This window comes from Antennarius striatus, chromosome 6 (assembly GCF_040054535.1).
Source record: "Antennarius striatus isolate MH-2024 chromosome 6, ASM4005453v1, whole genome shotgun sequence".
Taxonomy (NCBI): Eukaryota; Metazoa; Chordata; class Actinopteri; order Lophiiformes; family Antennariidae; genus Antennarius; species Antennarius striatus.
The window spans coordinates 17,671,505-17,695,803 of record NC_090781.1 but is presented as its reverse complement, the minus strand read 5'-3'; the positions used below and the strand labels follow the sequence as shown (position 1 = coordinate 17,695,803).

The window sequence follows — 24,299 nt, the reverse complement described above, 5'->3', positions numbered from 1 at the left end:
AACCCCAACTAATGAGTAGAGATATTTAAAGCTGTTTGCTTTCTGAGTTCTTTCTTTGTTAGACTGCTATTGTTGCATTTATATATATTTTTGTCATCACTGTTCTTATTCACTTCTCTCTGTGCAGCAGTTTTTCCTCAAAGCAGATTTTCACTTTAACATATGTGAAAATGCTAAACTCAACTTTATCAACATTATCTTATTTTATTCTTGTGGGTTATATTGATGATGGAGACTTCAGATATTTATATTTTTTGATAACTATCTTGCTTTACATGGTCATTCTTCTGGTCAACACGTCTCTCATTGTTCTCATCTACATGAACAGAAGTTTACATGAACCGATGTACGTCCTGCTGTGTAGCCTGTTTGTAAATGAGCTGTACGGCAGCACAGGGTTGTTTCCATTCCTTCTCATTCAGATTCTTTCTGACGTTCACACCGTTTCTGTGTCTTTCTGTTTCTTGCAGATCTTCACAGTTTATACATATGCAAATATAGAGTTCTGTTCTTTAGCCATCATGGCTTATGACAGATACTTTGCTATTTGTCGCCCTCTTCAATATAACACACGTATGACAATTAACAGGGTGTTTATGCTTATTGTTGTAGCATGGTTGTACTCTTTCATGAAAGTCCTTGTTCTTTTATATTTAAACTTGCGTTTAAAACGCTGTGGAAACATCATCAACAATCTGTGTTGTGTGAACTACCTTATTGTTAAGCTGGCCTGTTCTGGCACCGAAGTCAACAATATTTATGGAATTTGTACAACGGTTCTGACAGTCTTTGTTCCCCTGTTTCCAATCCTTTTCTCTTACATCAAGATTCTTAAGGTTTGTTTTTCTGGTTCTAACCAGACCAGACAGAAAGCTGTCAGTACCTGCACACCTCACCTTGCATCACTGATGAATTTTACTTTTGGCTGCTGCTTTGAAATCCTCCAGAGCAGGTTTGATATGACCCATGTACACCGTGTGCTGCGAATCATTCTGTCTTTGTATTTCCTCATCATGCAGCCTCTTATGAATCCTTTCATGTATGGATTGCAAATGTCTAAGATACGAAAAACGTTTTTGTTCTTTTATAAAATGACTGACAAAGATGATGTGTAAGTGTAAAATATTTGTATTATTCATGCATCACTCAATCATTACAAAACTGCACTCACAATGAAAGAAAAAACCCACGAGGTCACAGCAACTCGGTGCAGCAGTTTTTATGAACTGAACATGTATTCAAGTGTAAAACTTTTATAATGATGGTTGGGACTGACTATTAAGTGCTTACTTGAGGGAAAGTCTATTAAATTCTCAGTTTCATTTACTTAGAAGCTGATAGGAGAAGAAAAATGGTCTCTTATCCCGTTTCTGGAGCCACAGAATTCTGAATTCAAGGTCTTTTGATGCACTGCCAGCACAGCCTGCTAATAAAACAGCAATAAACATGCCTGAAAGAAATAAATTCTCCATCTTTGAGAATAATGTGTCTCATTTTTGGAATTATTTATGTTAAAGGGGGCAGTCCTTGAAAATTTGGTTTTGCTCATGTAGTACAAAAATATGTGTAGCATTAGAAATACAGCTTCACTCCATTATAGTATAAATTTTACTTGGGATCAATAAGGGTTTCTATTCATCCATGCTGAAAATATGGACACAGAAAAAGGTTAATCCTTGACTTATAAGCAATACTTATAAACTTATGAATATTGCATTGATGCAATGGTAACAACAACAACAATAATAATGATAATAATATTAATAATTGGTATAATCATCTATTAAGAACATTATTTCACAGCTGCCTGACTACTCAGCAAAACTTGATCACGTCACTCGTCTCTTCACCTCCCACTATGTGCTTGAATGGGTTCCAAAACTACTGATTTTCTCTTAAATCACTTCATGGAACTGTTCCTGACTGTAGATCTGTCCTTATAAGCCCCTTACACACTCAGGCATATACCTGAGGGTGTTTGGGTAGAGGTCTTCTGTCTGTCCAGGGGTCCTGGCGTAAGAATAAAGGATAAAGAAGACAGAGCATTTTGATGTCAAGCCTCTGAGGCTTTGGAATAATCCTCCCAAGGAAATCTGGTCTGTTGACAAAGTGACCTCTTTTAAACCCCTTTGTTAAAGATATTACAAATAAAGATGAGATGATTATTTATAATATTATTTATATCTGTATGCAAAAGCTACTGCATTGCCTGAAATTGCTTTGGGTTATTTACTGCTTTAGCTTGACACTTCTTCTCCTCATGCCATGTTCCTTTTTTTATGCTTTACTTCTTCATTTCCCATGAAACCATTTCTGCCACATAAGTCATATCATTGTGCTGTATTTTCAGGCCAGGGTTTCTCTTGCTCTTCGTGACAGACTAGGTTGGTGATTCTGGTTTTAAAAAACAGGGACCACAGGTTTTCTCATTACAAGGGAATGCTAATCCCTCCAGGTCAGCACCTCAGCAGCTGGTCTCCAGAACTGACCTCCAGCCTTTTAGCCGGGCTCCTGAATGGTCTTTTCTATGTTGTCGTTTTCCAGAGAGTTTTCGTCTTTATTGTTGGCCTACGGAGGGCTCGCACTTCTGCCAACACAGTCATAGGTCTTTTTTCTTTGTCTCCAAACTTCTATTTGGACTGGTTTTCACATCACTGCTGGCCTCTTACCCAGGAGCCACCACTGTAGCTGTCCTTGGCATGAGACCCAGCATGAACATTGACCACATAAAACCTTTGGATCCTCTGCTGTCTAATCAGGTATAGTCTTTGCAGAGTTATGACTCTTATGTCTGGCTGGGCTGTGTTTCTCATTTCCCTTGGGCATACTGTGTGTTTCCTATTGGACTAGTTTATTAATTTCTAAAGCCGTTCTCTCATCATGTCACTTGAAAGTCAGGAACTAAGCCCAGAACTGTGAACTGTTCTTAAATCATAAAGTTTTGGGTTTATCTGTCGAGCTGGTATTGTCATGGAGCTGCACCACGAATTAGACCATTCAGGTGTAGCATAGGGTCCAGAAACAATTACAAGAACTTTACACACAATGTCTCTGAAAATGCTGAGATAACAGGAAGGGCCTGTAATGCAGTTCTTTGATACAGGGGCATCAAAACTCTGTCAGAACCACAGACAAACAATGTTCTATTCACACATCCATGCCTATAGTGATCATAGATTGTCTCACTTTATTTATTTTATTTCCTATTGAGTTGAATTCCTGAATTGTACTCAGTCCTGAATTACTCCTCCATTCATCAATATATTCAAAATAGTTACATTTAACTTTGCTCTGTACTCTCCTTATGTACAACTTGATCAATTAAATGTATAGACATTACTGTATGTGGAACACAAAAAGGCAATTCTTTACTTTGGACAATAAAATATGCTTTATTAATGGATTTGTTTTATCTATCAGTCATATTAACTGGAGAATCAGAAAGTTATTTTGGCCAACTTCCCAACTAATATCTGCACTGAATTTAATGGCTGGTTTCCTGACCTGTGTGCGACCACAACATGTACTTAGGGGAATCTATGTGGCCATTTCTGTGTATTTAGGGGAAACTGTTAAAAACCAGCACTGTGAAATAATTCCCAGACCCATTCAGGTTCGTGTAAACATTGTACCTGATACAGATTTTAAGGGAAATCAATATTTGTGTGGTAAAAAAAACATAATGAAAACAATTTGGTTGCTTGTTGTTAATTTATTGACCATATTGGACGGCAGTGGCTCAGTGCTAGAGCAGATGTCTTGAAGACGGATCGCCCGGCCATCGGTGGATCGATTCCCGCTCCCGCCATGACATCCCTTGGAGTGTGAGCTGACAGTGGGAGTTGTCAGCTCACCTCCCAGCCACTGCCGAGGTGCCCTTGAGCGAGGCACCCTTGAGCGAGGCGCCGTCCCCACTACAAGCTGCTCATTTGGGGCGCGACCTCCGTGTGCGACCCGTCCTCCCCTGGACTAATTGCATGATTACAGGCCCCTAATGTGCTGTGTTTCAGGGGCCTTGTTCACAATACTGTGTGATGTAATAAGACTCACATATACGTATATGCATGTACTGAGAGTGAGAAGAGAATTTCCCCTCTGGGGATCAATAAAGTGTGAATTATTATTATTATTAAGGTATGAAATAACATTGGAAGCTTCTTTTGGTCCAAATCATGACACATACAGAAGCTCAATGTGGAATTACTATATTTGCATTTAGGATGGAAAGTTGCTTACAAGGGTTTTGACTTTTGCTTCCAAAAAAGATATGTAAATATAAAATCTGTTCTTGGTATTTGTTTGTAATATACAGTTCCGGTGATAAACTGGGTCTGACCCGCTGGGAGTCCTGTTCAGAAAGGATATAAAGTTGTTCCTGTAGCTGACAGCAGTGGCTGCAGCAGGCTGGAGCTCAGCAGGAAGCACAGCTGCCATGTTTTAGTAAAACTTAACTATTTTTCAAAGTAATTCAACTCATGATAAACATTTAACTGTGGATGTTTTTAGCCACTGAGAAATTGATAAAATTTGTAACATTTTTCAAGTCAGAAAATGTAGGTTATGTGTTATTTAGATGATTATTTTATTGATCTCTCAAAATATACTCCTGCTAAAATTTCTGCAGGACCTAACCAGGAAAATCATAGTGAATCGCCCACTTTATTGTCATGCAATGTTTGTTGTCGTCAAGTCTTTAATCACTATTCTCATGTGACGTAATTTTACTCTAATTGGAAAACAAAGAGCTACTTTTATTGAAATATGTAAAAATGCTAAACTCAAATTCATCGGTGGTATCATATTTTATTCTTGGAGCTTATCTTGATATTGGAAACATCCGGTATTTGTATTTTTTGATAACTATCTTACTTTACATGGTCATTCTTCTCGTCAACACGTCTCTCATTGTTCTCATCTCCATGAACAGAAGTTTACATGAACCGATGTACGTCCTGCTGTGTAGCCTGTTTGTAAATGAGCTGTATGGCAGCACATCTTTGTTTCCATTCCTTCTGACTCAGATTCTGTCTGACGTTCACACCGTTTCTGTTTCTTTCTGTTTCCTGCAAATCTTCATCATTTATTCCTATGCAAATATAGAGTTTTGTACTCTGGCCATCATGTCTTATGACAGGTACTTTGCTATCTGTAATCCACTACAATATAACACACATATGACTTTGAAAACGGTGTTTCTATCTATTGCACTAATAAGGTTGTACTCTTTTGTTAAGATCATAATTACTTTGTCCTTAAACATTCGTTTGCCATTTTGTGGAAACGTCTTAAACAATTTTTACTGTCATAACTACCTGATTGTTAAGCTGGCCTGTTCTGACACAAAGGTGAACAACATTAATGGTCTTTTTGGAATAGTTATCACAGTCTTTGTCCCTCTGCTCCCAATCCTTTTCTCTTACATCAAAATTCTTCAGGTTTGTTTTTCTGGTTCTAACCAGACCAGACAGAAAGCTGTCAGTACCTGCACACCTCACCTTGCATCTCTGATGAATTTTTCTTTTGGCTGCTGTTTTGAAATCCTCCAGACCAGGTTTGATATGACCCATGTACCTCGTGTGCTGCGAATCATTCTGTCTTTGTATTTCCTCATCATGCAGCCTCTTATGAATCCTTTCATGTATGGATTGCAAATGTCTAAGATACGAGAAACATTTTTGTTTTATATAAAGTGATGATTAGTGAAAGAGGTGCTGTGAAAGTGTAATAAAAACTCTTTGCTGTGGAATAATCTGATGTATAATTAACTGATGTTTAGCCGTGTTATCAATAAAGCCAGAGCACACATTTTACCTCATTTATACAATATTAAATACTGTAATTAATCATTTATATGTTAAATATGCTGGGTTTACAGCTAACTGACACAATAAGTATTAAACAACGTGGAAAAACATGGAGAATACTCATCAAGTGGGATACAATAGTGCCTGTTAATTAATTAAGGTTTATTGAGGAAACTGGTTCTAAATTCTTGTTGGATTTTTAGTGATTCCACTATGGGAGGAAAATCTCTTATCCTGGTTCTGGAGGGGAAGCTTTCTGGATTCTGACTTCTTGCTTGTGTATAAAGTCACAAATCCTCATGTTGCAGCATTGTTCTGAGAAAAATTCACTTAATTTTACGCTGGTTAAAAAAGGCAGTCCTTGACAAGTTAGGTGAAAAATGATTGACAAGGTGTCTCTTTAGATTCTCAGTTATTCAGGTCACGGTTATCCAAAGCTGTTTAAGTCAATCCACTGGACTTCAAGAAAGTTCTTGAAGATGTTTTGTCTCTCAACCAGGAGACTTCTTCAGTTCTGAACAAGAAGTCTCTTGTTACTTTAAGAAACTTGGTGGTAATCTGAAGATGACTGACTGACTGACTTCTGGCTCTAGTCTTCTGTGTGTAACACAAACACTGATAATCAGAAGTATGTGTTTTTTTGTATAAGTGAATTACAGCAGGCTCCAAAATATAATTGTCATGATCTCTCACCCTTTATTTTTGGGCACTACCTACTTGCACACCTGACTATAATATTTCACCACAAACATGATCCAAAACAGGATTTTTTTCTACACCCCGGACACCATTCACCCTTGGAAAATGACTGAAAGCAATGAAGAAAAGAGGTAACACTGAGGGCTGCATCTGATTCCTGACCTCCTCTTGGTGGTGCTAGACATCAAAATAACTGTCCAGAATCACAACATTATCACATGACATGTTTGAATTGTTGAGGGCTGAAAATGATGACTTCAGGTGTTATCTTTGGGAGGCATCTGCCTGACAATGACAACATATTCAGTGTCTGAGTAACAGGCTCATTAATGTAGACATTTTTTCCTTTACAGCTCCAGTTTTAACTTTTCTTCCAACTTTTCATCAAACGTTCCTCCAACTTTTCTTTTACCGTCTTCTGAGAGGTCACTCCTTAACTTTTTCACTGAAGAGATGATAGAAAATAGATATTCTAGATTATCCTTCATATTTTTACTTTCATACTCCTTTCATATTCCTCCCCTTTTCCTTTTCCTCTCGTCATTTTAATAATGCAGAGAGTCAACGAGAGTCAATGAGAGTTTCGAGTTAGAGAGAGAGCGACAACAGGAGACAGAAGGAAACGTCTCCATGAACAGAAGTTTACATGAACCGATGTACATCCTGCTGTGTAGCCTGTTTCTAAATGAGCTGCACGGCCGCACAGCGTAGTTTCCATTCCTTCTGATTCAGATTTTCTCTGACGTTCACACCATTTCTGTTTAGTTCTGTTTCCTGCAGATCTTCATTCATATGCAAATATAGAGTTTTGTACTCTAGCCATTATGTCTTCGGACAGATACTTAGCTGTTTGTTGTCCTCTTCAGTATTAGATATGTATGACATTTAACAAGGTGTTTATCCTTGTTGTCGCAGCATGGTTGTACTCTTTTCTGAAAATGCTTGTTCTTTTATCCTTAAACATTCTTTTGTCACTTTGTAAAAAGGTCCTAAATACTATATTTTATATTGTCATAACTACCTTGTTGTTAAGATGGCCTGTTCCGGCCTGTTCTGTTGGGGTTCTCTGTCTGTAAAAGAATTTTGAAATGTCTCTTAAGCGCTTTATAAATAAAAGCTGATTGATACAATGTTCTATTCAGAGATCCATGCCTATCGTGATCATAGATTGTCTCTTTTTTTTATTTATTTCCTGTTGAGCTGAATTCCTGAATTGTGCTCAGTCCTGAATTACTCCTCCATTCATCAATATATTCAAAATAATAGTGTTCAACTTTGCTCTGTACTCTTCCTTAAGTTTGTATTCAACATGCTACTTGATCAATTAAATGTATAAAAATTACTCTATGCGGAACACAAAAAGGCAATTCATTATTTTGGCCAATAAAATATGCTTTATCAATGGATTTTTTCATTTCTCAATTCAATTGGCTGGAGAGTCAGAAAGTTAATTTGGGCCCCTGTCCAGGGCACTCATTTTTTTTACAGAAAACATAGCTTCCTTTGAAACTGAACTAATGTTCAACTCTATGGGTGGCAAACTTCCCAAACTAATATCTGCGCTAAATTTAATGGCTTGTTTCCTGATCAGTGTAATGATTTTTCCGTTCTGAGGGTGAAATGTTCAAAACCAGCACTGTGAAATAATTCCCAGACCCATCTCCATTCAGATAAGCACTGTGCCTGATACAGATTTTAAGGAAAATCTGAATTTGTGTGTGTGTGGGGGGGAACCCCACATGTAATGACAAACAGCTCTATTGCTTGTTATTAGCTTGTTGACTGTAAAGATATGAAATAATAATGGAGACTTCTCTTGGTCCAAATCATGACACATACAGAAGCTCTACGTGGAATTACTTGCATTTCATAAGTTGGACATTTTCTTGCAAGGCTTCTGACTTTTACTTCCAAAAAAGATATGTAAACTTCAAATCTGTTGTTGGTATTTGTTTGTAATAGACATTACCGGTGATAAACTGGGTCTGACCCGCTGGGATTCCTGTTCAGAAAGGATATAAAGTTGTTCCTGCAGCTGACAGCAGTGGCTGCAGCAGGCTGGAGCTCAGCAGGAAGCACAGCTGCCATGTTTTAGTAAAACTTAACTATTTTAGAAGTAGTTTAACACATGAGGAACATTTAACTGTGGTTGTTTTTTCCCCACTGAGAAATTGATGAAATTTGTTCAATTTTCCAAATCAGAAAATGTAGTTAATGTGTTATTTAGATGATTATTTTATCAGCCTCCTCTCTAACTATGCTCCTGATAAAGTTTCTGCAAAACCTAACCAGGAGAATCACAGTGAAGCTCCTACTTAATTGTTGTGCAATGTTTGCTGTCTTAAAGACTTTAATCACTATTCTCATAACTATTCTCTGAGATTTAATTTGACTCTATGGGGAAAATAAATAGAATTACTTTTATTTGAACACATGTAAAAATGTTAAACTTAAATTCATCTATGGTATCTTATTTTATTCTTGGAGCTTACCTTGATGTTGGAAATATCAGGTATTTGTTTTTTTTGATAACTATCTTGCTTTACATGGTGATTCTTCTGGTCAACACGTCTCTCATTGTTCTCATCTCCATGAACAGAAGTTTACATGAACCGATGTACGTCCTGCTGTGTAGCCTGTTTGTAAATGAGCTGTACGGCAGCACATCTTTGTTTCCATTCCTTCTGACTCAGATTCTGTCTGACGTTCACACCGTTTCTGTTTCTTTCTGTTTCCTGCAAATCTTCACAGTGTATTCCTATGCAAATATAGAGTTTTGTACTCTGGCCATCATGTCTTATGACAGGTACTTAGCTATCTGTAATCCACTACAATATAACACACATATGACTTTGAAAATGGTGTTTCTATCTATTGCATTAATATGGTTGTACTCTTTTGTTAAGATCATAGTTACTTTGTCCTTAAATATTCGATTGACACTTTGTGAAAACATACTAAATAATTTATATTGTCACAACTACCTTGTTGTTAAGCTGGCCTGTTCTGGCACCGAAGTCAGCAACATTTATGGAATTTGTACAACAGTTTTGACAGTCTTTGTGCCTCTGTTTCCAATTCTTTTCTCTTACATCAAAATTCTTCAGGTTTGTTTTTCTGGTTCTAACCAGACCAGACAGAAAGCTGTCAGTACCTGCACACCTCACCTTGCATCTCTGATGAATTTTACTTTTGGCTGCTGCTTTGAAATCCTCCAGAGCAGGTTTGATATGACCCATGTACCTCGTGTGCTGCGAATCATTCTGTCTTTGTATTTCCTCATCATTCAGCCTCTTATGAATCCTTTCATGTATGGATTGCAAATGTCGAAGATACGAGAAACATTTTTGTTCTATTATAAAGTGATCATTAGTGAAAGAGGTGCTGTGAAAGTGTAATAAAAACTCTTTGCTGTGGAATAATCTGATGTATAATTAACTGATGTTTAGCTGTGTTATGAAATAAATCCAGAGCGCAGATTTTTATATAATTCATACAATGTTAAATAATTAAATATTTACATATTTAATATGCTGGGTTTACAGCTAACTGACACAATGATAAGGAACAATGACCAACATCCTAAAATAGAATAATATTGAGAATAGTCATCAAGTGGGATACAAAAGTGCCTTCTCATTACAGGTTTATTCAGGAAACTGGTTCTAAATTCTTGCTGGATTTTTAGTGATGCCAGTATGGGAGGAAAATCTGTTATCCTGGTTCTGGAGGGGACGCTTTCTGGATTCTGACTTCTTGCTTGTGTATACAGGTAGTCGTCGACTTACGACCTATGCAACTTACGACCGACTGACTTTACGACCACAATGTCCGGGTAACGCGGGCATTCCCTCCAGCCACAGTACTCACGCTCTGAGGCTCCCGCGCTCTCTTCAGTCACCACAGCGCACACATGCTGTTCAGTCACACTGTGAGATCGATAGCCCAGCCCACTACTGATGGGCTGGGCTGCTTAGGAGGCTGTGACGGAGAAATGTATGAATGGCGTATGGAAAAACTGTCAAGCGTTACGTGAACTCTTCTGCTGGATTTGAAAGTGACGAAGAACTTGATCAGATTCGGGAGAAAATAGTGAAACTGGCAAAAAACCTCTCCTTGGAGAACTCACGAATGATCGCACTGTAAGAAGAGCTGATCGCGCTGGAAGAAGAAAGAGTGGAAGAAGAAGGGAGAAGAGAAGCAGAGAAAGAAGAGGAGGAAACAGAAAAAATGTTCACCACCAAAGGCTTGTCAGAAGGCTTTTCCCTGTTAAATAAACTCCGTGCACACTTTGAAGAAATGGACATAGAACATAGAAACATTTGCAAGGATTGAACGGATGGCAAACGACGCTTTCCGTCCATATCGTAAAATTTATGAGGAGAAAAAGAAAAGAACAATTCAGACAAAGCTCACAATGATTATGAAAAGATCGTCTCCCGCTCCCACCAACCCACACGCTGCCCCAGCTGACGATCCGGACGACCCCCAGCCAAGAACCAGCGCTGCTGGATTTAATTGTTACTTAAGAGTCGATTTACGACCAAGTCGAATTACGACCGATCTGTCGGGACCAATCGCGGTCGTAAGTCGACGACTACCTGTAAAGTCACAAATCCTTATGATGCAGCATTGTTCTGAGAAAAATTCACTTAATTTTACACTGTTTAAAAAAGGCAGTCTTTGACAAGTTAGGTGATAAATGATTGACAAGGTGTCTCTTTAGATTCTCAGGCCCCGTCACACACGATGACGGATTTTTAAAAAAACACACCTTTTAAAAAACGCATCGAATACGATTCGCGTCAACACAACAGCGTTTTCAAAAAACTCTCAGTCCACATGTAAACGCATCAGTGCGTTTTCGAAGACAGCTATAAGCATGCCAAACCATGTGGTGGCAGCATTGAGTCAAATTTTATCCAATAGGAATCCTCCGTATTTTGTTGTCACAACACACAGGCCCATAAATATGACATCACAGAGGTTTTCGTCGAATGCAAGACGTCAGCATTTTTTAAAAGTTGCGGATACACAGTCCACACGACAACGCAGACCCAGCGTTTTAAAAAAAAATCCATCTAGGCTAGCGTTTTCGAAAAATTGCGTTTTCATTCCGGATATCTGCGTTGTCGTGTGGACGGAAGGCGTAAACGCAACACAAAAGTTGCTTTTTAAAAAAATCCGTCATCATGTGGCTGGGGCCTCAGTTATTCAGGTCACGGTTATCCAAAGCTGTTTAAGTCAATCCACTGGACTTCAAGAAAGTTCTTGAAGACGTTTTGTCTCTCAACCAGGAGACTTCTTCAGTTCTGAACAAGAAGTCTCTGGGATGAGAGACGAAACGTCTTCAAGAACTTTCCTACAGTAGCCTGCTTCTAAATGAGCTGTACGGCCGCACAGTGTTGTTTCCATTCCATCTGATTCAAATTTTCTCTGACATTCACACTATGTTTGTTTAGTTCTTTTTCCTGCAGATCTTCATGGAGTATTCATATGCAAATATAGAGTTTTGTACTCTAGCCATTATGTCTTCGGACAGGTACTTAGCTATTTGTTGTCCCCTTCAATATTAAACATGTATGACATTTAACAAGGTGTTTATCCTTGTTGTTGCAGCATGGTTGTACTTTTTTCTGAAAATGCTTGTTCTTTTGTCCTTCAACATTCTTTTGACATTTTGTCAAAAGGTCCTACTGTATTTTCAGTCAGTCAGTCATATTTTCATAACTACATTGTTGTTAAGATGGCCTGTTCTGACCTGTTCTGTTGGGGTTCTCTTTCTGTAAAAGCATTTCGAAATGTCTCTTAACGTGATTAATCGTTTTACAAATAAAAGCTGATTGATTGATGTAATGTTCTATACACAGTCCTGAACATGTTCGGGGAAAAGTGACGAGGAAACATTTAGATTTACAAAGCTCACTTAAGGCTCTAGTTTTCTCTGTGCAACATAAACACTGTTAAGTGGAAGTGTATGTTTTCTGTATGTAAGTGAAATACAATAGGCTCCAAAATATAATTGTCATGATCTCTCACCCTTTATTTTTGGACACTGCCTACTTATACACCTGACTATAATATTTCACAACAAACATGACCCAAAACAGGATTTTTTTTCTACATCCCTAACACCATTCACCCTTGGAAAATGACTGAAAGCAATGAAGAAAAGAGGTAACACTGAGGGCTGCATCTGATTCCTGACCTACTCTTGGTGGTGCTAGACATCAAAATAACTCTGTCCAGAATCACAACATTATCACATGATGTTTTAAATTTTAGGGCTATATACGATGACTTCAAGTGCCATCTTTGGGAGGCATCTGCTCGACAATGACAATGTATTTAGAGTTTCTAAGTAATGTTACTTCAAAGAAGAAAATGTGAGTCTTGATCATGTCCTGATGACTGGGGCTCAGGTTTTATTTCAGCATCAAGCAACCAGTTTGCAGTGCAGTCCAGCTTAGTTGGGGTAGCGTCTAGACAAGTTTTCCCATCATCGGCAAAATGTAGTCTGGCCCAAATTGTGGATCCCTCAGTTTTTTGTTGTTTGACTGCGTTCTTTGTCAAAAATGTGTGTCCTGGCCAAAAATGACCTGTACGCATGAAGACCAATGACACAATGGTTGCAACAAGACAACACCCTCAGCAACAGAACTGGGCCAGGCCTGCTGGGATTCCTGTCCTGGGGGGGTATAAAAATCTTCTTGCAGTTAAGAGCAGGAGGCCAAGTTGTGTGACATTACATTTACAAATGTCTGATAGAGTTCTGGGTTTGAGGAACGTTTAACTATACTCATTCTATCTTGTTTTAACTTGATAGAGTAGGTGCAGGAAATGTTCAGGATGTGGATTTCTGAGTCTCTCATTCTACCCATCCACCTTTTGAAAACACCTCCAATACTACAGCTACTTGAGCTTGAACCAGATCTAACAAAGATAATCATAGTAAATATGTTTGTCATGTGATTACATTAGCTGTTCTGATCTGATCATGATGCAAAATTCAAATTCATCGGTCGTATCTTATTTTATTCTTGGAGCTTATCTTGATATTGGAAAAATCAGGTATTTGTATTTTTTGATAGTTATTTTGCTTTACATGGTCATTCTTCTGGTCAACACGTCTCTCATTATTCTCATCTCTATGAACAGAAGTTTACATGAACCGATGTACATCCTGCTGTGTAGCCTGTTTGTAAATGAGCTGTACGGCAGTACAGCATTGTTTCCATTCCTTCTGGCACAGATTCTCTCTGACGTTCACACCATTTCTGTTTCTTTCTGTTTCCTGCAGATCTTTATGGTGTATTCATATGCAAATATAGAGTTTTGTACTCTAGCGATTATGTCTTATGACAGGTACTTAGCTATTTGTTGTCCTCTTCAATATAACACACGTATGACACTTAACAAGGTGTTAATGCATATTGTTGCAGCATGGTTGTACTCGTTTATGAATATCCTTGTTCTTTTATCCTTAAACATTCCTTTGACACTTTGCGAAAATGTCCTAAATAATTTGTACTGTCATAATTACCTTGTTGTTAAACTGGCCTGTTCTGGCATCGAAGTGAGCACCATTTATGGACTTTTTATGATGGTTCATACAGTCTTAGTCCCTCTGATTCTGATTATTTTCTCTTACATTGAAATTCTTCAGGTTTGTTTTTCTGGTTCTAACCAGACCAGACAGAAAGCTGTCAGTACCTGCACACCTCACCTTGTGTCACTGATAAATTTTACTTTTGGCTGCTGCTTTGAAATCCTCCAGAGCAGGTTTGATATGACCCATGTACCCGCTGTGCTACGAATCATTCTGTCTTTGTATTTCCTCATCATTCAGCCTCTTATGAATCCTGTCATGTATGGATTGCATATGTCTAAGATACGAAAAATATTTTTGTTGTTTTACAAAATGACTAACAGAGATGAAGTGTAAGTGTAAAATATTTGTATTATTCATAAATTACTCAATCATTACAAAACTGCACTCACATTAAAAATAAAAAGCATGAGGTCACAGCATCTTGGTGCAGCAGTAAGTGTTTATGAACTGAACATGTATTGAAATTCAAAGCTTTTATGATGATGGTTATATTTGGGACTGACCATAAAGTGCTCACTTGAAAGAACATCTATAAAATTCTCAGCTTCATTTACATTGAAGCTGCTAGGGGAAGAAAAATGGTCTCTTATCCCAGTTCAGGAGCCACAGCAATCTGGATTCAAGGTCTTTTGGTGCACTGCCAGGGCAGCCTGCTGATACAACAGAGCAGTAAACATGCCTGAAAGAAATACAGTAAATTCTCCATCTTCGAGAATAATGTGTCTCATTTTTAGGATTATTCATGAGAAATAGGGCAGTCCTTGAAAATTTGGGGTTTACCCAATGCAGTACATACAATAGTGTAAAAATACCTGCATATATATTTTTATTCACTGATCTATTTTCTTGTCATTACGATTTCTTTTGAGCTCTTTATTCTTTAATTCTCCTCATTCTGACATTCGCTGTGTTTTTTTCTGGAGCAGAATAACTATCAATATAGCCTTTACTCATAAGCAACCGTAAATAAGATGAAAACGTGCTCTCTCTCTCTCTCTCTCTCTCTCTCTCTCTCTCTCTCTCTCTCTCTCTCTCTCTCTCTCTGTGTGTGTGTGTGTGTGTGTGTGTGTGTGTGTGTGTGTGCGTGAACGTATGTCCCCCTCAACCGTGTGTTTCTCACAAGGCTGGGAATGAGTGATCAAATCACCCCTTGATACTTGACTAGATTATTTTACATGCAGAGTTTAGGTCAGTTGAACATAAGCCTTGACTGGTGACAGTGAACATCTATTAGGCTGTAAATAAAGGCTGAGGCTGTTTGTTAATGAGCGGTGTCGTCGCTTTGGATACACGCAGCTGTCAGATCACTCAAAAAAGCTAAAGCTGCTTTCATTCATCAAAAACCAGACAACAGTTCTGATTTATCATCTTCATCTGCTATGAAACTGGTTATGTGTTCGCTCTGACGTTGATGATAGCCTGACGCTGACACACACACACACACACACACACGCACACACACACACACACACAATTGGAGCGGAGTTAACTAGTTAGCCAAATGCTAGCTGTCTTCAACAGCTTGTGAGAAACTTTCAGTGTGTAGCTCTGAAAATCGGAAAAGTAAAGTGACAGGAGAAAATACAGCTGACGCACGGAGGGAACTGAGCAGGTACTGTAGACGGGTGTTTCTCATACAGCGCCTTCTATGTTTTACCTAAATTATTTATTTTATAAGGGTATTCCTTAGTTTAATACCCATAGATAATTTGAGATACATAATATATAAATATATATTTATTTAAAAAGCTCAGGCCGGGTTGGGCTTGGATCTTAAGACCTTAAGCTCGACCCGACTCCAAAAAAAATCCAGCCCGACCCGACCCGAGCCCGACGCTATTGAAGCCCGACCCGATCCAAAAGTAATTGTTAACTTTTTTAGCCCTACCCGACCCGAACTTGGGTTCGGGCCTAAGATCTTACCTCTACGCCTAAGTCCCGGCTCTTACTGACCTGCTGTCTGATGGTGAAGCAGACTGCTTAGATCACCGGTGCCTGGCTAAGATTCCGTAGCAAAACATAGGGATCTTTCAACAATTCTATTAATAAAGTTTGACTGACTGACTGACCTCAGTATTTCCCACGCTGGAAATAACCCACTTTAAACTTAATTGGTCTAAAAAATGCTATTAATGTAGCCACAAGAGGACAAAAGCGAGTGTCTTATTCAAGTCAAAGTCAAAGTCAAAATCAAAGTCAGCTTTATTGTCAAATGTACCATATATGCACGACATATAGCACAGATGAAATTGCAGTCCTCTCTGACCCACGGTAGACAGTACAACACGCAGTAGAACACAGACAGTACAACAGGCAGTACATCACAGGTACTTCAACACGGGACAACACAGGCAGGACAACAAACAGTACAACACAGGCAGTACAACACAGGCAGTGTAACAAGCAGTACAAAACAGACAGTAGATCAGACAGTACAGCATGAAGTATAAGACAAAACACAAGGGATGGTTAACATCTCTATACACTCTAATCTCATAGGGGAAGTGACGTGTGCGCAGTTCCCCTATGCCGGTCCCAAGCCCGGATAAATACAGAGGATTGCATCAGGAAGGGCATCCAGCATAAAACTTTTGCGAAACTTTTATCAGTAGATCTCAGGAGCTAAGGAAAATACCCATGCGTGTTGACTTCTTTCTAAGGCCCTGTCCACACGATAACGGATATTTTAAAAATGCAACTTTTTTGTTGTGTTTACCCCTTCCGTCCACACGACAATGCAGATATCTGGAACGAAAATGCAACTTTTTAAAAACGCTGGCCGAGGTGGATTTTTAAAAAAACGCTGGGTCTGCATTGTCATGTGGACGGCGTATCCGTGACTTTTTAAAAACGCTGACGTCTTGCCTGCAACGAAAACCGCTGTGATGTCATATTTATGGGCCCGTGTGTTGTGACATCAAAACACGGAGGATTCCTATTGGATAAAATTTGACTCAATACTGCCACCACATGGTTTGGCATGCTTATAGCAGTCTTCGAAAACGCACTGCTGCGTTTACGTGTGGACGGAGATTTTTTTAAAAACACTGTCGTGTGGACGCGAATCGTATTCGATGCGTTTTTAAAAAGTTCCGTTTTTAAAAAAATCCGTTATCTTGTGGACAGGGCCTAAGATGGCAAAGTGATCAAGTGATCAGGTTTCCTTGATGAGGCTCAAAATGGCCTCATTGACATGACAATAGGGCTGTTCACAGCTGATTAAAGGTACTCACAGTCATGAATGCTCTAGCTAGTTGACGGATAGCGCAACTACAGCCAGTAGTTTTTTAAATCTATTTCAATTTTTTTAATTATATGCACCTTATAATCCGGTGTGCCTTATATATGAAATAAATGATAAAATAAACAATTCATTAAAGGTGCGCGTTATAATCCAGTGTGCCTTATAGTGCAGAAAATACTGTACTTATTGATGCAGGGAGTGTTTGGTTTCCAGATTCTGGAAACTCACATTGCACATATTCGTCCGAGCAGTTTCTTTTTTGCTCAACATAGTTACTATGAATTAAAATATTAAGGAAGCAATCAGATGACGTACCATCATGACAGGCATAAATCGACTACTGAGAGCGCAAAATCCCCTGTAGCACAGGTAGGCTAATCGATGTAGCGTGATCAGCTGCAGCCAGTGATGACTAAGGGGGGCGTGTCATCACAAATTGACACAATATGTCAATCGTACACAGTGATTCGTGTCATCACGAATTGACAGGATGTGTCAATCATACACAGTGATTCGTGTATGTTTGGCAAAAACACCTGACACGACATGTTGGGTATTTTGTCTTGACCCCTGTCTCCGCCGAAACCCTGAGACCGACTCACCGAACCCCTAGGGTTCGATCGAGCCCAGGTTAAGAACCACTGTTCTAAATAATCTACGTATATCCGTATCTGTACTCGGAATGGGCGGGACTTAAACTGGAAGTTTGATGTGGGTTGAATCAAAATGGGTGGGGCTTAAATCACGACATTATTTTAAGTCTGAAATTGATATTGATCAGAAGTTGCTATATTTATTGTTTATTTTAAACTATTTACAGAACAGCGTCAAAATTGAGATTCAAATGAATGTTTTTGATCACAAAAGTAAGAGAACTATTTTCAGAACAACTTTTTTATGAACTCAGAACATGAATATTCTTAAGTGTATGAATGAATGTGTAACAATGAATGTTTACAGATCAGTCTCCGAATTGAGATTCAATGCTTTTGATGACAATAGTAAAGGAACTATTTGCAGAACAAGTTTTTTACGAACTCAGAACATGAAGTGCATTAATGAATACAACGCATGCGATAGGAAATCATGAACTACAAAGTATACATGAACAAGAATAGTCATACTCAACACAACTTTCTAATTTTTTTCTTTTTCTTTTTTCTTTTCAAACTTTTTTTCCCCCCAATTATTTAGTTTTGCCACCTAATGTTCTTGCCATTTTTTTCACAAAAAGTTAAACAATTTTGATTAAGGTGTGTGTGTGTGTCTGTTTGAGCATGTGTCTGTGACTGAGTGACTTTGTGAGAGGGAGAGAGAGAAAGAGAGACAGAGAACGTGTGTGTGTGTGTGTGTGTGTGTGTGTGTGTGTGTGTGTGTGTGTGTGTGTGTGTGTGTGTGTGTGTGTGTGTGCACGCGTGCTATGTAACAGCTAAAATACAGTATAAAAATTGTTAATTTGTACTGAAGTGACAAAGTGTCAAACTAAGAGCAAGCAGGTAAAAAAACAAAACAAAAAAAAGCCTGAAGTGGAGGCGGTGACCGATGCGACACGAGCAGTTTTCAGCTCTGTCTGGTCAAATGCACCGCGTACGTGCAACACAACAAGAAAAGAAACAGAAAGATAAGTCCATGTCTGTGTGTGTGCAAGAGTGGGCCAGCGACAGCTCTGGCTGCAGTGGTGTGTCTTTGTAGGGAGGGGCGGGCGCTGTGTGTGACTGGCCAGTCACAGAGCGTGAAGACAATCTGTTATGAGGATTTTCTTTCAGCAAAAGCACGAGTACTGACGTGTTTTACTCATATCATGCTCTTACTTATCAAAAATGCGTTATCCATAATGGATACTCGTCTGAAATGAGTACCCGGCTCGACCCTAGTTACTAGTTACCATGGAGGTGAATAGTTTTGCATTCCATGAGTTTCCAGTGGATCAAAGCATAGATGTTTCCATCCTGGTGCTTCAAAACAGTTTAATCCTAACAAATGCATAGTTTTTTATATTTTCTTGTGACTTTAAGAAAGGAGCTATTACATGTGTTGAGACATTTCAAGTTCTATGCATCTTAATAATATAATCTCTGAAGCATTTCAGCATTCTTTGATTTGAAAAATCACACTCAACTCTGATGTGCATGTCAGAGCTGATTAGAATTCTTTCTTTGCGGTGTTTTTGTCAGTACTCACTGTTCTCCAGAGAACATCCAATGGTCTCATGACTGGACACGGCCAGTGGTTTCCTTCAGACAACCCATCATTGCACCATTCACCTCAATGCGGAGGGCAGTCCTGAAGGCTGTGGTGGCAACAAACAAAGCAATACGGTTTAAGTCCACTATTCGACAGCCAGAAGCACCAATGACCTCTTTCCATTTGTGTGGTAATAGTTCATAGAGTGTCACTTTACTTCAGCATGTGCCGCCATTTAACGACAATTTCTCTGCTGCACAGGAAGCTATCTAGCACTAACTAGCAACAGCGCAGGACAATAAATTGATATTGAAAGTTTCAAATGACTCACTTTTATTTTTGCAGAGTTACAACATAGTCCATTGTTCTAATTTCTTTAACGTTTAAATTTAACAGATTATGGACCTTAAAAATGGCTTCCTTTTGATTTTCATTTCCCATCTCTCTGTTGGTGGATTAGTCTACCCTTAGGACCTGCCGCTGATTGGTCAATAGTGGGATTGACACCTTTTTGCACCATTGCCAGAGTCAGAATGGAAGAAGCGCCAGCTTGTCATTGTGTTTAAATTAAAGGGTATTAGAGTCTTAATTTGACATAGGGGCCCACATTAATGTGATAATACAAATTAAAAATAGCCTTCATGTTAAAATCCATAAAAAGTTTAAAAGCAACATTTACGCACAACTTTGTTTGAACAAATTTAAGGAGTGCTGGACCTATTATTTCCAGAGATCTGGAAAAATCCATACTGAAATTAATGTCCTTGTGCTCCAAATTATAATTAAACCAAGTTTCTTAACCCATATCTGCCCCTCTGTGCAGTAGCACGCTAAAATTAAAGTTATGCAATAGTCTGTGTTCCATCCAATATAATTTGATGGAATCTAGTTGCAGGCAATGAGATTCTTGTCACAACCTACCCTATGCAATGCTTAAAACAAGATAAATAAATATTATATAGATCAAACTAAGTAATCAGATAGGTGCCTAAAATTTCCATGAACAGACGTAACACACAAGTAGAATAAAGCAAAAATAACAAGTAAACAATTTGATTTTAAACAATCTTCTGGCCTTATGGACGAAGATGTGTTTTGCAGTATTACATTATGTAAACATTTTCTTCCAAGTTCTTTCCCACCAAATGAGATATTTAAACACTCATATCCAGTTGTTAGTCTAGGTTATTATGTTTTACGTTCTTATGATAAACTGGGCCAGACCTGCTGGGATTCCTGTCCTGGGTGGGTATAAAAGCATTCTTGCAGTTAGCAGCAGGAGGTGGAGCTGTCTGACATTACATCTACAAATGTCTGATATCGAGTTCTGGGTTTGAGTAACATTAAACTATGCTCATTCGGTACTGTTTTTATCTTGATAGAAATGTGTTTTTCAGGAGCAGGAAATGTTCAGGATGTGGATTCCTGAGTCTCTCATTCTAACCATCCACCTTTTGAAAACACCTCAAACTCTACAGCTGATTGAGCTTGAACCAGATCTAACAGGGAAAATCATATAAATATGTTTGTCATGTGATTCCCTTTGCTGTCCTGCTGTATGATGATGCAAAATTCAAATTCATCTGTGATATCTTATTTTATTCTTGGAGCTTATCTTGACATTGGAAACATCAGGTATTTGTATTTTTTGATAGTTATTTTGGTTTACATGGTCATTCTTCTGGTCAACATGTCTCTCATTGTTCTCATTTCTATTAATAGAAGTTTACATGAACCGATGTACATCCTGCTGTGTAGCCTGTTTGTAAATGAGCTGTACGGCAGTACAGCGTTGTTTCCATTCCTTCTGAATCAGATTCTCTCTGATATTCACACCATTTCTGTGTCTTTCTGTTTCCTGCAAATCTTCATGGTGTTTTCATATGCAAATATAGAGTTTTGTACTCTAGCGATTATGTCTTATGACAGGTACTTAGCTATTTGTTGTCCTCTTCAATATAAAACACGTATGACAATTAACAAGGTGTTTATGCTTGTTGTTGCAGCATGGTTGTACTGTTTTGTGAAAATCCTTGTTCTTTTATCCTTAAACATTCATTTGACACTTTGTGAAAATTTCCTAAATAATTTATATTGTCATAACTACCTTGTTGTTAAACTGGCCTGTTCTGGCATTGAAGTGAGCAACATTTATGGACTTTTTCTGATGGTGCTGGTAGTCTTAGTACTTGTGATTCCAATCCTTTTCTCTTACATCAAAATTCTACAGGTTTGTTTTTCTGGTTCTAACCAGACCAGACAGAAAGCTGTCAGCACCTGCACACCTCACCTTGTGTCACTGATAAATTTTACTTTTGGCTGCTGCTTTGAAATCCTCCAGAGCAGGTTTGATATGACCCATGTACCTCCTGTGCTACGAATCATTCTGTCTTTGTATTTCCTCATTGTGCAGCCTCTTATGAATCCTTTCATGTATGGATTGCAAATGTCTAAGATACGTAATTTTTTTGGGATATTTTATAAAATGACTGACAAAGATGATGTGTAAGTGTAAAATATTTGTATTGGTCATAAATTCTTCAATCATTACAAAACTGTACTTAAATTAAAAGAAAAAGCATGAACTCACAGCTACTTGGTGCAGCAGTAAGTGTTTATGAACTGAACATGTATTGAAATTCAAAGCTTTTATGATGATGGTTGTATTTAGGACTGACCATTAAGTGCTTACGTTAAGGGAAGTCTATAAAATTCTCAGCTTCATTTACATTGAAGCTGCTAGGGGAAAAACACGGTCTCTTATCCCAGTTCAGGAGCCACAGCAATCTGGATTCAAGGTCTTTTGGTGCACTGCCAGGGAAGCCTGCTGTTACAACAGAGCACTAAACATGCCTGAAACAAATACAGTAAATTCTCCATCTTCGAGAATAATGTGACTCATTTTTAGAATTATTCATTAAAAATAGGGCAGTCCTTGAAAATTTGGTTTTCCCAATGCAGTACAGTACATACAATAGTGTAAGAAGGTGTTTGCTACCTTCCTGATTTCTTACTTCATGTGAATGTTTGTCACACTTAAATGTTTCAGATTATCCAAAAAATACAGTATATATTAGTCAAAAGACAACACAAGTGAACACAAATTGTAGTTTCTTCATGTTTTTTTATTATTAAGGTAGAAAAAAAATCAAAACCCACATACCCCAGTTTGAGAAATTGATCCCCCCCATTAAAACATAACTTCAATGTGGTTTATCACACCTTAGTTAAATAGAACCAAAAGATCCTCAAAAGGCAGATGTCATGCCGAAATGAAAAGGTGAACAAACGGAACAAATGAGAGATAGTAATTGAGATCATTTCAGTATAGAAAATGTTATAAAGCCGTCTCTAAAGCTTTGGGATCCCAAAGATCACAATGAGAGCCACTATCCACAACTGTTGAAAACATTGAACAGGAGTGTCCTCACAAACCAAGATTACCCCAAGAGCGCAGCCACAACTCACCCTAGAGGTCACCAAAGACCCCACAGCAACATCCAAAGAACTGCAGGCCTTACCTGCCTCAGTCAAGGATAGAAGGTGATTTAATATCTTTATGGGGAGGGTTCATTAAGATAGAGTTTATCTTAATGAGTGGTGCAGTAGTGTGATGGGAAGATGGAAAGAGTACTTTGAAGAGTTGATGAACGTGGAAAATGAGAGAGAACAAAGACTAGAAGAGGTGACTGTTGTGGACCAGGATGTAGCAAAGATTAGTCAGGATGAAGTGAGGAGGGCATTGAAGAGGATGAAGAGTGGAAAGGCAGTCGGTCCTGAGGATATACCTGTAGAGGTATGGAAGTGTCTAGGAGAGGTGGCAGTAGAGTTTCTGACTGGGTTGTTCAAAAGGATCTTAGATAGTGAGAAGATGCCTGAGGAATGGAGGAGAAGTGTGCTGGTGCCCATTTTTAAGAACAAGGGAGATGTGCAGAGTTGTGGCAACTACAGAGGAATAAAGCTGATGAGCCATACAATGAAGTTATGGCAGAGAGTAGTGGAAGCTAGACTAAGGGCAGAAGTGAACATTTGTGAGCAGCAGTATGGTTTCATGCCAAAAAAGAGTACTACAGATGCAGTATTCGCTTTGAGGATGTTGATAGAGAAGTACAGAGAAGTCCAGAGGGAGCTACATTGTGTTTTTGTAGATCTGGAGAAAGCTTATGACAGGGTGCCCAGAGAGGAACTGTGGTATTGTATGAGGAAGTCTGGAGTGGCAGAGAAGTATGTTAGAGCGGTGCAGGACATGTATGAGGACTGTAAGACAGTGGTGAGGTGTGCTGTAGGTGTGACAGAGGAGTTCAAGGTGGAGGTGGGACTGCATCAGGGATTGGCTCTGAAACCCTTCTTGTTCGCTATGGTGATGGACAGGCTGACAGACGAGGTTAGACAGGAATCTCCATGGACTATGATGTTTTCAGATGACATTGTGATCCGTAGTGACAGCAGGGAACAGGTGGAGGAGAAGCTAGAGAGGTGGAGGTTTGTCCTGGAAAGGAGAGGAATGGAGGTTAGACAGAGTACATGTGTGTGAATGAGAGGGACCCAAGTGGAAGAGTGAGGTTACAGGGAGAAGAGATCAAGAAGGTGGAGGATCTTAAGTACTTAGGCTCAACAGTACAGAGCAATGGAGAGTGTGGAAAAGAGGTGAAGAAGCGTGTGCAGGCAGGATGGAACAGGTGGAGGAAAGTGTCAGGTGTGATGTGTGATAGAAGAGTTTCAGCTGAAATGAAAGGAAAGGTGTACAAAACTGTGG

The 24,299-nt window shown here is 38.7% G+C and overlaps 5 protein-coding genes across 5 annotated transcripts; all 5 read left to right on the top strand.

Annotated features, from left to right (window-relative positions):
* The first annotated feature begins 152 nt into the window (after positions 1-152).
* On the top strand, positions 153-1,115 carry LOC137596199 (olfactory receptor 4B13-like). The gene has a single exon (XM_068316510.1). The coding sequence runs from the start codon at positions 171-173 to the stop codon at positions 1,113-1,115; it is 945 nt and encodes a 314-aa protein (XP_068172611.1). The 5' UTR covers positions 153-170.
* Positions 1,116-4,751: 3,636 nt separating this feature from the next.
* Positions 4,752-5,693, top strand: LOC137597005 (olfactory receptor 51G2-like). Its single transcript, XM_068317875.1, has one exon. The coding sequence runs from the start codon at positions 4,770-4,772 to the stop codon at positions 5,691-5,693; it is 924 nt and encodes a 307-aa protein (XP_068173976.1). The 5' UTR covers positions 4,752-4,769.
* A 3,251-nt stretch (positions 5,694-8,944) lies between these two features.
* Positions 8,945-9,901, top strand: LOC137596198 (olfactory receptor 4B13-like). The gene has a single exon (XM_068316509.1). The coding sequence runs from the start codon at positions 8,945-8,947 to the stop codon at positions 9,899-9,901; it is 957 nt and encodes a 318-aa protein (XP_068172610.1).
* A 3,599-nt stretch (positions 9,902-13,500) lies between these two features.
* LOC137596197 (olfactory receptor 51E1-like) lies at positions 13,501-14,448 on the top strand. The gene has a single exon (XM_068316508.1). It carries the CDS (start codon positions 13,501-13,503, stop codon positions 14,446-14,448), a length of 948 nt encoding a protein of 315 aa, XP_068172609.1.
* A 6,653-nt stretch (positions 14,449-21,101) lies between these two features.
* Positions 21,102-22,052, top strand: LOC137596196 (olfactory receptor 11A1-like). The gene has a single exon (XM_068316507.1). The coding sequence runs from the start codon at positions 21,102-21,104 to the stop codon at positions 22,050-22,052; it is 951 nt and encodes a 316-aa protein (XP_068172608.1).
* Positions 22,053-24,299: the final 2,247 nt, after the last annotated feature.